Here is a 14,488-nt window from a genome sequence, read left to right as displayed (position 1 = left end):
TTTCTTTCCACCCGCCAGGAGCCGGGGGGAGGGGCGCTCGGGTCCCGCAGGGCCGGGGCTTGTATCTTACCCCCTTCGCAAGGCGCTGGGTTCTTGCAGGTGTGGATGTGGTCTGGATGTTGTCCTGTGTCCTGTGGTCTCTATTTTAGGAAGATTTTTCTTTGTTATATTTTCATAGCTCTATGTGTTTTTGGGAGGAGATTTCCACTACTCTACTCACGCCGCCATCTTGGCTCGGCCTCCAAAATCCTTATCTTATCAGTAGAATAGCAGAAGGGCAGGGGGACTTGGGCTGCAAGCATATCTCATTAGTATGGTTCTCAGGTGTGAGGTCCCTGTGCTACCACACTGTAGGCAACAATATAGGGAAAACCGCCTTGAAGATTAACCATAAGATCAACTAAGATTATCTGTAGTTGATCCAACACTTTATCAAGCTGGCCTCTTAACAGAGCAGATCAAATTTCTCTCCAAGCTTGAAGAGAAAATTCCTTTTGAACATTCTGAATTCTTTTCTGGAGCCTCCCAGTCTCTCAGCTGCTAAGTTTCAAAACTTAGGACTTCGCGATTGCTCCATGTCTTCAAAGCCCTTCTGGCAGCTGGCGCTCTACCTTCTGGCCCCTCAATGCTTTTTTCCATTGCACTCACAGGTAGGCCACCCCCATAGTGGAGAAAACAACTAACCTTCCATTTGTCCCTTAGGAAAGTTCCAGAATTCCATCAGATCCCCAAATTCCATCAGTTCAAATAAGAAAAAAAAAAAAAAAAACACGTATCACACAAATGAATCACCTCACAAAAACATGATACAGATTGACTATTTTCCTGTGATAAGTGACCCCATCATCTTATATTTTTCATAGATAAGCAAAAAACCTCCATTAAATTTCTCCCCTTGTTTTATTTAATTTGAGTTCAAATTTAAACGCAGTGGTTTCCTTAGAAGCCTGAAACTTTGATGGTCAGCTTCAAACTCAAGCTTACTTATGAATGTAAGTTACAAAATAATATTAATACAGAACATAAAAACTGAGATTCCAGTGTTTTTATAAGGACTTATTAATAAATAAATGAAAAAGACCAAGAAATGAAGTGTTTTTTATGAAACTGGAATAAAGGCCACACCTCTGACATGTATTCTCTATGTGGCCAAACATGCTGATGTCTCTTGAAATTTACTGAGAAAATTTTAAATCACAATTTCATGGAACTAATTTCCTATCCTCTAGAGCAATGATTCCTAATTTTTTCAAAGATTTTTTTTTTGAATACCAAGAAATTTAGTGAGCACTCCCACATGATTAGAAAAATGCAGAATATATGTGGAGAGAGATGCACAGGTCTTCGCATTAATTCCACAGTTCCTCAAGAGTCCAGGTCCCAGTGGGTGGTGGCCATTGATCCTGTGTTGTGACAGCCATAAATTTATCCAGAAGTGACTGCTCCTATGCAAACACCCCAGAACAGGCTCGCTGCTTGCATTAAAACTTTGGAGATCATTGTGTCTACTACACTTGATTTGCCTATAACTGAAAACAAATATCTTCCATTTTTCCCATTAGTCTTACTACATAATCCACTACTGATGTTTTACACCCACTAAATTTACCTTTCTACTACTCTCTAATTAAATCTAAAAACTGTTCACCCTCTTCTCAAGCATAGGGTTGAATTGTGAGAATGCATCGAATTCATGAAGGACCTCTCTATATGCAAATAATAAATGTCATAACTTATCATTCCCACTAGTGGAATGATTATCCATATAAATCTTAACTGTGCCACTGAGAGCTGCATTAAATCGTTCCACTGGTCCATTGCATTGTGGGTGATAAGCCAGCATTTTTATATATTTCGCCCTACTGCACCTTAACATGAAATTCACACCCTGCCTGTCTGCAAGAATCTCTGAAAGAAATCCAGGCCAGAAATTAACCATGCCAACACTCCCCTAGCTCATGGGCACAGGAACACCATGTCATGCCGCTTCTCGGTGTCTTATGTCACAAAAGTTGCCTCTACAATGAACACTGTGCCCTTTTGAGAAGCATTTCCTAATTTCCACACTCTCTAGGAGACATTCCCACTGACAGATAAGGAATACTGTGGGATCTTGTTTAGGAATTCTTCTTTCCCAGGCTCCAGCATGTCTCCCAACCTATATATCATTTTGCATCTGCCTTTGGAGCACAGAATCATAGACATTATTTGGATGTCATGAATTCAGGGGATCCATAAATTCAGGTGGGGCAAAAAGTTACCTCTTTCTTTTCACTAACCTCTAACTGAAATTTAGCATTTCCTTCAAATGTGAGTGCGGTAACAAACCACACAGTCTCTTAGACTTTTATCACCAAGAGAAATCACAGATACTTTCATATCACATAAAAGGTACACAGAGATCATTTGCTCTCATGACTATTTCAAAATTCAGGTAGCTATTAGACCACCCCTGAGAGCTTGAGCTTGGTTTTAATACGGTAATAAGGGAGCCTGTCCATCACCAAGCCACCAATTAGATACATACATGTCGCGTGCCCTGTCCTCGCCGGCAAGAACAGCATGCAACAACAGCAGGATTCTTCTGCAGAAAGCTTTATTCTTCAGCTCTTTGTGAAACAAATGAGTTGGGCAGGACCCAGAGAGGAAGGAGAGGCTTGCTTATATAGTTCTCATGCTCTGACCTGGTTGGTGCGGCTCCATATGCCTTATTAGCATAACCATTTGGTGGGTCTCATTGGTCCTTATGCCAAGGCGCAATTAGCATGTAGTTTAGTGGTGTGGGATGATTTGTCATTAGGAAGTTCGGGGCCTTCCGGCTGCCCTGCATTGGGCGCTATTTTCTGAGCGCGGCTGCCAACATCTCCCCCTTTTTTGTCTAACAGAAGCTCAAGGCGGAACTTGCCAGCAGAGGCGGAGACAGAGGCCTGACCTCCATCATACTTCCTGATGCCCCCTTTTTGGAGAGGGGTTCTGGGCATCTACCCCTATGCAGTCAGGCATGCCTCTCAGAGGGGTCCAAGACCTCTTGCAGTGCTTTGCCTCGCATCCTCTGGCTGGCGTTGGGACCGCTTGGTACAAAGGGTTTGGACCCTTTTTCTCAACCCTCTTGCACCATGAGCTTCTTAAAGAAAGCTGTGATTAAGCATTGAGGTACTCGGGCCTGGTGCAGTGCCACATGGGCTCAGGGTGCAAGAGCTACCTCAAGCTAAAGCCGAGCTTCCTTCTTAAGCATGTTGAGCCACACTTGGGGAGAGGCGCCAACGTCTATTGCCATTAGGGCTTGAGCAAGGATCACCTTGTCCTGCTTATGTTGGTTGCGGAGTCTGCATAACAACCAGAGTAAGAGCATGAGACCTCCAAGCAGGAACACGCCCATCCCAGCCATGCCCGCCCACTCCTTGACGTGGGAGAGAGCTCTGAGGAACCAGGAAGAGAGTCCTTCCGCTACGGAGATATCTAGACGGGTGGAGTTGATGTGGATAATTTCTCGCCGCAGCTCTTCTAGTGTCCCATCGAAGTCTTGGGACCAGTTTCCTGAAAGATACTGGGACAGGTCTCGTGACAGATTAGCTGCCCGTGTAAAATTTTTATATTGAATGCTAGTGATGCAGAGGGCACAATATTTCCGCTCACATCCCAATTGGGCCATTTGCCAGAGCACCTCCATTTGTTCCTCCACGAGATCTATGCGTTGATTGAGGATCATTATTCCTCCTTTCAGTTTGCCATCAAGTGTGGACTGTTGGTCCAGGGCAGAAGCTACTGAGGCTGCAAGGTTATTGAGCTCTGTAGCCGATTTGATGGAGGTGTCTAAAGCTATACCAGCGGCGGTGGCTGCGACCGCGGTCGCGGAGATCAGGAGCACTATGGCGGCTGTAACACCGAAATCGCGCCTTTCTCGAAACAGAATCATGGTGTTAGGGGCGTCTACGGGAACAGGGACCCAACGGGGGATGCGGACTACCAAAGCATTGGTAAAGTTACGCGCATCCCAACACTGAGACAGAAAGCAGGTTTCATTGGAGCAGGAGTCAAAGCTACTATTGGATAAGATAAACAGAAATGGGGGGTATACGCATACTGGAGAAGGTGGAAAAAGGGAATTAGGTGACTCTGGACCTGATTTTGCTGAACACGTGTAGTTCTCGTTGTTATGGGTCATGATCATGTTCCAGTGTGCGCGCATGTGGTTATTCTCGCACCAAAAGGTGATATTTTTTACACCTATTCCCCCACCCTGGAGGGCGGAAAAGGGGGAGAGGTCGGTACACGAGCCATTGACTCCACACAGCATCCATTTATGGAAGGGGTTCATGCTCAGCTGCTGACGAAACTCGCCTTCGAGCACCTTTACTGGCCACCAAGCCTCATTGGCTGGCCGTCCCTCCATATCTGGGGAGATGGTAAACTCCTGCCTCTCAGTTGCCCACGTTACTACAGTTGACTGACAGTCAGTCCAGGGCCACAGCTCTCCCTCATAGTCGCCCACACAATGGGAGGCATATTTGGGTTGACGAGGCCTGTCGGTGGAATTGTTCCTGGGAGAGTGTACAAATGTGCCATTGATCCAGAGAACCATCTGGTGGATAGTCATGTTCTTATAGGACGGGCTCCCTTCCTTATTAGGCCCTTCAAATTTAGCTGACATAACGGGGAGGCTACTGGCCTCTAGAATTATGTCACTGAACCATCCGTATTTCCTCCGTTTCAGGGAGATACAGCCAGCTAGATTCTGAGTGGTGAAGCATAATGACCCATTAGTTACGAAGGATCGGTTTTCTCCCAGGGGAGCTACTAGGGTGTCTTTAACTAAGTAGGGCAAGTTCATACTAGCATTGGTAAGTGAAAAAGCGCGGAAAAACGGCTGCATTGAAACGGACAGGCATAGGCTTAGGAAAGGCAGACAGGATTCCCCATCTCAATACTCCCTGAGTCGGGGTCTCCAGTGTCAGGAGCAGGGTCAGGAGGTATAGCGAAGTCATCTCCTTTGTTTAGGACTTTCCTCGTTAGGCGCTCCAGGATCCAGAAGGGATTTTCTTCACCCTGGGGGAAAACACACACAGCTCCCCTGGATCTGATTATGATTGGATCCGGGCCCTTCCATTGGTTAGATAACACGTCCTTCCATTTTACTAGTTCTTGTGGGTCTTTTGGCCACTGATTATGGCGATCCGCTGCTGTATGGCCTTGAGCATCCAGATTCAAAAAATTTATAGTGAAAAGTGCTAGGGCTATGGCAGTTTTTGGTGTGGGGGGTATATCTTCAATTCCCCCTTTTTGTTTAAGTAAATAGGATTTGAGCGTGCGGTTCGCGTGTTCCACAATCCCTTGACCCTGTGGGTTGTAGGGAAGGCCAGTGATATGTTTTATCCCCATGTGATGACAAAATTGAGCAAATTTTGTAGAGGTATAGGCTGGGCCATTGTCTGTTTTTAGAATCTGTGGTAACCCCCATGCGCTCCAAGCCTCAAGGCAGTGCTGGATGACATGGGAAGCTTTCTCTCCTGATGATGGGGAGGCAAAGATGACTCCTGAACAAGTATCCACGGATACATGTACATATTTCAGTTTCCCAAAAGACGAAATATGCGTCACATCCATTTGCCAAACTTGTAAAGGCCTAATACCTCTGGGGTTGATCCCAACATGAGGTGTGGGAAGGAAGCTGCAGCAATGTTGGCAGCTAAGGACAATGTTCCTAGCTTCGGCCCTGGTTATGCTAAACCGCTTGCGCAGTGTTTCGGCAGTGACATGAAATTGTGTATGGAATTTTGAAGCTGTGGTGATAGGGTCTAGCAGGGGAAAGGCTATGCTTCTGGTTGCGAGGTCTGCCAGGTGGTTGCCTTGGGTCATAGGCCCGGGAAGGCCTGAATGTGCTCTGATATGAGTTATATACAAAGGAGATTGCCTATGAAGTAGTGCTGATTGTATCTGTTTGAACAAAGTGGCTACTGGGCTGGACGCTTTAATTAGCCCGGCCACTTCTAGAGATTTGACTGCATTAACTACATAACAGGAGTCAGACACAATATTTAAAGGTTCAGGAAAGATTTGTAGGACCTCTAAGACTATGCGACATTCCACTATTTGTGGAGTGTCAGGCGTGTAGCCTTTTGTCACAACTTTGCCATCATGGACATAGGCACCTGTGCCTGTCTTAGACCCGTCCGTGTAAACTGTTTTTCCATGAGGCAGCGGGGTTAGGCTAGTGACCCGAGGGAATACTAGGAGATGATTTTTGGCGAAGTTGATGAGGGGATGTTTAGGGAAATGATTATCAAAGGTTCCTGAGAAACTGTAAGCAAGTATGGCCCAATCATCGTTCATAGCACATAATACTTGTATCTGTTCTACGCTGTAAGGGGTTATAATTTTAGCTGGAGCCTCTCCGAAATGTGTCATGGAGGTTTTTACTCCTCTCAAAGCAAGTTTGGCCACGGCTGCCGGATAGTACTCTATTGTCCTAGCCTGAGAGGCTTGGGGATGGATCCAGATCAGTGGGCCGTGCTGCCATAAAACTGCTGTTGGCAGCTCCGGGGTGGGAAGCACACACAACTCGAGGGTTCATTCAATTGCACTCTATTTAATTGTGCTGTCATCAAAGCCTGTTCTACTTTGCGAATGGCTTGTAATGCCTCAGGTGTGAGGGAGCGCGGTGACGTTAGTTGTGGGTCTCCTTCTAGGGTTTTAAATAGTGGAGTCAATTCAGTGGTGGGTATCTTTAAGTATGGGCGCAACCAATTAATATCCCCTAGGAGTTTTTGGAAGTCATTCAAATTTCACAATTGATTATGTCTTATCTCAAGCTTTTGGGGGCAAATTACATCTGTGTAAATGGTTGCTCCTAGGAATTTGCTAACACTAGATTTTTGGACCTTCTCGCTTGCTATATTCAGTCTCCAATTTTCTAGGGATCTAGTGAGATCTATATATGCTTCTTCTATTTCCGCTGGTTGTGGGGAGCAAAGAAGGATGTCATCCATGTAATGGATGATCTTTAGCGTGGGATAGGTCTTACGAATTGGGTCTAGCGCTCGCTGAACGTACAGTTGACATATGGTGGGGCTATTTGCCATTCCTTGAGGGAGGACCTTCCACTGAAATCTGGCATCAGGTTGTTCATGGTTAATAGCTGGCAAAGTAAAAGCAAATCTTTCCCTGTCCTTGGAGCTTAGAGGTATAGAAAAGAAACAATCTTTAATATCTATTATGAGCACTTTCCATTCTTTGGGTAAGGCAGAGAGGAGTGGCAGTCCCCGTTGTACGGGTCCAAGCATTCTCATTTGAGCATTTACTGCTCTCAGATCATGAAGCAACCTCCATGATCCTGACTTTTTCCTGATTACAAATATGGGTGTGTTCCATGGGGACACAGAGGGTTCTAGGTGTCCCACTTGGAGCTGCTCTTGCACTAAGCAATGAGCTGCTTCTAATTTTTCAGAGGATAGGGGCCACTGAGGAACCCATACGGCCTCCTCTGTGAGCCAAGGTATGGGCATGGCATCTTCAATGGCCCCTATGAAAAACCCAGGCCGTGACGGTCATTCTTTACTTTGGGCAGGATGGGCTCTATGTGTCCCTGTTGGTGTTTCCCCAGCCCCTTGCCAGGGATGTATCCCATGTCCATCATCATGCCTTGGGCGGGGGTGGAGTATTCATTAATGAGTTTGAGGCCTAAGTCTCTCATGACATCCCTCCCCCATAAATTGACCGGTAGAGGGAGTACATAAGGGGTGACTGTACCCTCTTGTCCTTCAGGGGCTCGCCATTTCAATGGTTTGGCACTAATTGAAGGGCTTGACTCATATCCTAAACCTTGTAATGAATGTGAGGATTGGGTCACAGGCCACTTGGAGGGCCACCAGGTTGCAGAGATAATACTTTTATCTGCTCCAGTGTCTAGGATTCCCTCAAAGCTCTTTCCCTCTATTTGAAGAGTTAATTTTGGTCTGTCTGCTAAATCTAATACTATGAAGGCTGAATCCCAGTCAGAGGAGCCGAAGCCCCTTTCTCCCCTCTCCGTGTTGGTAGCAGGATAATTGGCGTGGAGACTAGGTAAAACTAAGAGCTGGGCTATGCGGTCTCCCGGGGATATAGGATAGATTCCTCTGGGAGCCGAACACATGATTTTTACCTGTCCTTCATAATCTTGATCTATAACTCCGGGATGAACTACCAGGCCTTTCAATGCAGCAGAAGAGCGCCCTAGGAGTAACCCAATGGTATTTGGTGGTAGGGGGCCTTTAAAGTCTGAAGGGATAGGCTGAACTCCCATCTGTGGAGTCAACACTATTCTGGTGGTGGCACGGATGTCCAATCCCGCGGAACTTGAAGTGGCTCTCCTTGGGGGGCCTGGTTGTTCCCGAATGACACTTGCGTGCTGGTTGCCCCATATATTTGCGGGCCCTGGTGACGGGGGCCCCTCTGGGCGTTTTTTGGCAGTTCTAAGGGTTTCCCTTCTATATCTTTAATAGACCGGCACTCATTAGCCCAATGCCTGCCTTTCTTACACTTAGGGCACAACTCAGGGGTCTTTTGGGTTGTTTGTTCTGAAGCTGGGCTCCTACACTCTCTCTTTATATGTCCTAATTTCCCACATTGAAAGCATTTGATACTTCTGTTAGTGATCCTGGCTTGTTTGTGGCTCTGTAATATGGCCGCGGCTAGGCCCGCATTGGTGAGTGGCCCTCCTATTTCTCTACAGGCTTTCAACCAGGCATGTATCCCTTTTTGTTTCCAGGGTGTTATCGCCTGTCTGCATTCCTTGGTACATTGTTCAAATACTAATTGCTCCACTAGGGGCATTGCTTGTTCCTGATCTCCAAATATTCTGCCTGCGGCCTCCATCATATGAGCGACAAAGTCAGAAAATGGCTCGCTCAGCCCCTGAATAATTTTTGTCAAATTGCCTGATACTTCTCCTTTGTTGGTGAGGGCTTTCCATGCCTTGGCGGCGCACGTGTTTATTTGTGCGTATACCTGTAAGGGGAAGGCGGTCTGGTTGGCTACCCACTGTCCTTGGCCCGTCAGCATATCATATGACCACGCAGGCTGTCCTTCGGCCGCGTTTGCGCGTGCCTGGGTCATACTGATATCATGCCACAATGCCTTCCATTCTATGTATTGCCCCATACTAGAAAGGCATGCCTTAGTTACATATTGCCAGTCTGTGGGTGTCATGGCTGTCTCTGTTAATCTCTCAACTTGTGCTATGGTATAGTTGGCACTGACCCCATACGCTCGGACGGATTCCGCTAAGTCTTTAACTTGTTTATGGCTCAGGGGTTGGTGAGAGCGTACACCGTTATCCTCAAATACAGGAAACATTTGTCTAATTGCCTGAAGAGTATCTGGGTGGCAAAAGGAGAGTGCGCCACTCACGTAAGGTGGCGGGGCAACGGGCGTCGGGGGACACCCTGCTTTCATTTTTTCCTTGGTCCGCTTTTCAACTTTGCTGGTTCCCTTACTTCTGCACTCTGCGGTTTTATTCTCTTCCCCTTCCTCTGCGGACGTTAATTCCTCCTCAGATTCCCTATTGGAGAGTTGGAGGTCCCTCAACTCTTTCCAGGGGTATTTACTATTTTCTCCGAGGCGATCGTCACTCGCTTCTCGGGGCTCTTTCGCTTTTGCCCTAGGCGGGCTTTCTCCCTCACTCTGAGGTTTCTTTACCTTCGTTTTTGTGGCCTTTTTTCGGCCGCGCGCGCTCTGTTTCCCGTTCCGTTTCTGACATGCTCTCTTGGATATCTGTCAATGCTCTCTGACCTTCTTTTATTACCTTTTCACATCTCTCATCTTGCAGACAAGCTCTAATCAGTTTCCAGAGGGGCCTGGTGCCTCCCCTCAGGCTACCCTCCTCCTCCTCTCTATCAAGATCTTTCCCCAGTTTGTCCCAGCTCGGGATTGAGAGGGACCCTGAACAAATGAACCAGGGGGCCACACGGTCTATCTCCTTCACAAAAGATCCTAAGACTTTGCTGGAGACCTTCAAGTTTCGCTCTTTGAGAGCTGTCTGCAGCGCCGTGACTAATGACGGTGCATTCCCCATGGTGCCTCCTTATTTACAGAGAACCATCAACCATCATCCTAAAAAGCAGGGGCCTCTCGGAACTTACCCCTCCGGGCTTTCTTCTGACCTGCAGTTCTGAATCCTCTCCAGATGTCTGAAGGGTCCACCCTGTGCCGGTGATGTTCTGGTTCCCGGGATTCGGCACCACTTGTCGCGTGCCCTGTCCTCGCCGGCAAGAACAGCATGCAACAACAGCAGGATTCTTCTGCAGAAAGCTTTATTCTTCAGCTCTTTGTGAAACAAATGAGTTGGGCAGGACCCAGAGGGGAAGGAGAGGCTTGCTTATATAGTTCTCATGCTCTGACCTGGTTGGTGCGGCTCCATATGCCTTATTAGCATAACCATTTGGTGGGTCTCATTGGTCCTTATGCCAAGGCGCAATTAGCATGTAGTTTAGTGGTGTGGGATGATTTGTCATTAGGAAGTTCGGGGCCTTCCGGCTGCCCTGCATTGGGCGCTATTTTCTGAGCGCGGCTGCCAACACATACATATATTCGGTAATTTTATTTTAACAAAATTGGCTTTCCTTGTAATCCTATGTATTTTATTTTAGGAATAAATCATTTGGAGAAAGGATCCATGAGCTTCATCAGATGGCCAGTGGGGTCCAGAGCATAAAGCAGGGTAAGAATTCTCACCTTGAATGTGTGTCCATTAATCACCACTGTGGCTGCCTGTCCTTGAAGACCCTCACTTGGCTCTGGTGCCCTCAGGACCCTATTTCTCGGGGCTCTGGCCTACAACCTGTGATCCCCATGCCTCCTTATACTGCACTAGTCCTGTCTGATCTCCACAAGCAACAGACAACTGGTTCAGAAGGTCTGTGTGTAGGCCTATCTTGATAGTCACCCCTTATGGATTCCTTCCTAAGCTCTTTCTCCTAGGGGAAATGGCATAGATTTCAGACCACACACAAAAACATGCCCTGGTCCCCTCATTCACTCCAACAAATGGCTGAGAGGCCTCAGGGAACATTTTGTCTGCCTTCTAATTTCACAGTCAAGTCAGTGGAATATCAGACCTGTCTTAAAATCCCACAGCGAGTTCATTGCCCCTGACTCCCAGGAAAGTTCTGTTCCACATACAACACGCATAGGAAACAATGACTAACTTTATGTTGGGCTCATTATGTACCAGACACTGTTTTAAGTACTTTATTTACATGTGTTTATCCCTTTAATCATCACAAGAACCACAGTAGGTTAAGTTGTATGGTTACCCTCTTTTACAGATGGGGAAACTGAGGCTGAGTGCAGTTAAGAGACTTACTAGGTCACATGACCCATAAATGATGGAGCCAAGACTCCAATCAGGCAGCCAGACTCAGCCCCTTGACCCTCCTGCCTCTTAGCAGGCTTCCAGCAGCCTATGTGGAGGCTGATGAGAAAACTTCAAAGCAAACTGGGCAGAGGTGACCTCACAGAGCTTCAGGTTCCTCCTCTTGTAAAATAAGGACAAAAAGACCTGCTGGGCAAGGCTGGTCTGAAAATTAAAACATATGCCATGTGCTAAGTTCCTGAAAATTGTAGTTACTGCCATTTTTGCTATTATCTTATCAAACAGACACAAAAGACTGTAGATAAAGATGATTCAGATGGTAAAGACCAAGCCTTCAGGAATGAGGGACTGAGCAGAAAGCTGTGGTCCAAGTGGAGCAGAGGTGAAGCAATCCAACCCACATTTGCGGTGACCTACTGGACACCTCCAAACCCAAAAGGTTGAAAAATCTACCTATTGCCTCTCTTCTGCCGCAATTTGTCCCTGCTCATATTTTAATCCCTTACTTAACAAACGTTGCTACATTCAAGTCCTTCACCTGCTCTCTTGTCCCACTGCTCCCATCCCATCCACAGATTCTGCCAATCTGTCGAGAAATATTTCCTACAATTCAAAATAGGACCCCAGCACTAAATGAATTCCTTCTCAAAGTGAGGGACCAGCTGACCCAGGAAAATTTGTACAATGCCAAAAATTGGAAAGGTTGAAGCTGACATCCAAATAATACTTATGGATTTTCCATGAAGTGTAGTGAAATGAGATCAGCAACGGGGCTAGGATACTCTGGTCCACAACTGCCCAAAGTAGGGGCACCCACATGGGGACAAGTGGGAACAAGGGCAGGGAGCCCTGGCTAAGTCCCACCAGCAACCACTGACTTGGAAAGCCTGTTTGCTTTCCCTACCTCACTTCCTTCTCTAGGGAGCAGTACCTCCCCCATGGGGGCCTCCAAACAAGGGACTTGCCACAGCCTAACCACAGAGTCAGGTGTGTGACCAAGCTCAGTCAAACAGACCTTCCCTCCTAGGAAGCCAACCTTCAGGGACACACGCAGGAGAGAAGGAAGTCAGAGTTGAATCATTGGATTTACAACCACACCCTAGAGAGGGTCCAGAGCTCTCGTTTCTACAGTGCCCAGAACTGCACTATCTCCTGTCCTCCCAAGTCCCAGTGGCTCCATCTTCCTTTGATTCTATAGATATTCCTGTATCCTGGGTGTTTGTTGTATTGCTATGCTTCATGACATACACATACACTACACTCATCCTTCTATACGGATCAATATTTCATGATCAATGTTAAAGAGTAAAACAGCAAAAACAAAAGAGATGCCTAAGGAGGGTTGCTTCAAGGCAGTGTGGTGGGACTGACGGCAGATTCAAATGAGAGGAAAGAATTATGAGCTGGGTCCACTAAGGAAAATGAAAACCATTAAGATGACTTAAAAGGGCTAAAGAAACATAAAATCAAACCAAGGAGGAGAGGAAGTTAGTGCAATTTCAGTGAGGTTGAGGGCTTTGCTCAACTCACAGCTAATTTAATAATTGATAAGAGTCCATTTGAACCCTTAGGACGTGGGCTGAAGGACCATCCCATTTGAAAGTGTGGTGTTGGCGTCCCCGAGTCCTTGTATGGATGACTCTAACAAGGCTCTGGGCATCCATCAGAAGCACAAGAAGACTGGGCAGCCAGCCCAAAGATTCCAGACAAAATTCTCTTAAATAGAAGCAACATCTTTCTGCTTAGAATGAGAAGCCCATAGGTGTGGAATGGTGTGGAACTCAGCTCAGGCTGCCACAACTAAGCACCATAGACTGGGGAGCTTAAACAAGAGAAATTTATTTCTTAACAGTTCTGAAAGATGGAGGTCTGAGATCAAGGTGCCAAAGCAGTCAGGTTCTGGTGAGAGCCCTCTTCCTGGCTTAGGACAGGGCTATTCACTGTGTCGTCACAAGGCAGCAGAGAGGGAGAGATGGAGAGAGGATGCTCTCTACTATCTCTTCTTATAATGCCACGAATCCCATCACGAGGGCCCCAGCCTCATGACCTCATCTAAACCCAATCACCTCCCGAGGGCCCCACCTCTCAGTGTGATCACACTGGGGTCAGGGCTTCCCCATGTAACTGTGGGACATAATTCAGTCCATAGCAAGTGGTAAAACTACTTTTCAGGATCATTTAAGCCTTGGGAGGTGTTCAGATGTGTACAATCCATCTTTAAACACTTCCACATCAGTGCAACACTGTGGCATGAGGGTTCAGGGTACACCTTGAGCACAGTCAGCAGCCTCAAGGGGAAGCCTAGCCTGTGCTCAGCAGTCTTAGCCCCAAACCTGCACCACAGGAGCCACAGCAAGAGCTCTGCCCCCCAAATCTCCCCCAAACACCCAGGGATTTTCTAATTAGCACAAGAGCGTCAGAAAAGGGTTTTTGTTTGTGAAATTAATGGTGTTAAGCTATGTGATTGGAAAAAATATGCTAGGAACAATCCCCACACTTCATGAACAGGACAGAAGAACCCAGTAAATGATGCCACCAACATTTGGTGTCTTAAGAGTCTCATATTCTGACACCGTTGGGAGGAAGCTGGCCTGGAAAGTATCCACACCTTGCTCAATGTGGGCACCCACAACACAGAACTAGAACTTCCCTGAGGCACAGTCTTGATCATGGGATTTTGCCTGATAAATATCCACATGCAAAGCAGAGTTTGTTTTGAGACCTGCTTTCCCAATAACCTGGCTGAGCCATGATCATCCCCCTAAAAGAACCTAAGTTTCTGATGACCCAATAGGCCCACCCTCAGCGGAAGGTTAGAATATCAATGCTCATATATTACACTGAGAAACAGGCGGGGTATACTTGTTATTAAAGTGTTTTTGGATAATTTGGTCTATCAGAACCAGGGGATTAGCTTTGTGATTCCATAAAAATGTGCAATTTATTTGAGACTTGAGATTTTAAGCTGAAAGGTTTAAGAGGAGTTGACTAGGTTTGTAAATAGCATTGGATGCTTAAGAGAACTTAAGATTTACTAAACCCATAAGTTTAACCTATTATATTAATCACAGAGGAGAAATCAAATATATATCTAAATACAGTAAAAATGTTTGAAGGAATTTAATTAACCAAGTTGTAAAC

At 46.4% G+C, this 14,488-nt stretch overlaps 1 protein-coding gene across 1 annotated transcript; it reads right to left on the bottom strand.

The window, feature by feature from the left end:
* Nucleotides 1-2,592: 2,592 nt before the first annotated feature.
* On the bottom strand, nt 2,593-10,542 carry LOC140849674 (endogenous retrovirus group K member 7 Env polyprotein-like). The gene is made up of 2 exons (XM_073237915.1): nt 10,116-10,542; nt 2,593-5,046 (listed from the first exon to the last, which is right to left on the bottom strand). The coding sequence occupies exon 2, from the start codon at nt 4,871-4,873 to the stop codon at nt 3,209-3,211; it is 1,665 nt and encodes a 554-aa protein (XP_073094016.1). The 5' UTR covers nt 4,874-5,046; nt 10,116-10,542; the 3' UTR covers nt 2,593-3,208.
* Between the last annotated feature and the right edge of the window lie 3,946 nt (nt 10,543-14,488).

Source organism: Manis javanica, chromosome 1 (genome assembly GCF_040802235.1).
Source record: "Manis javanica isolate MJ-LG chromosome 1, MJ_LKY, whole genome shotgun sequence".
Taxonomy (NCBI): domain Eukaryota; kingdom Metazoa; phylum Chordata; class Mammalia; order Pholidota; family Manidae; genus Manis; species Manis javanica.
The sequence above is the reverse complement of the archived record's forward strand: the minus strand, read 5'-3'. Positions and strand labels throughout refer to the sequence as shown.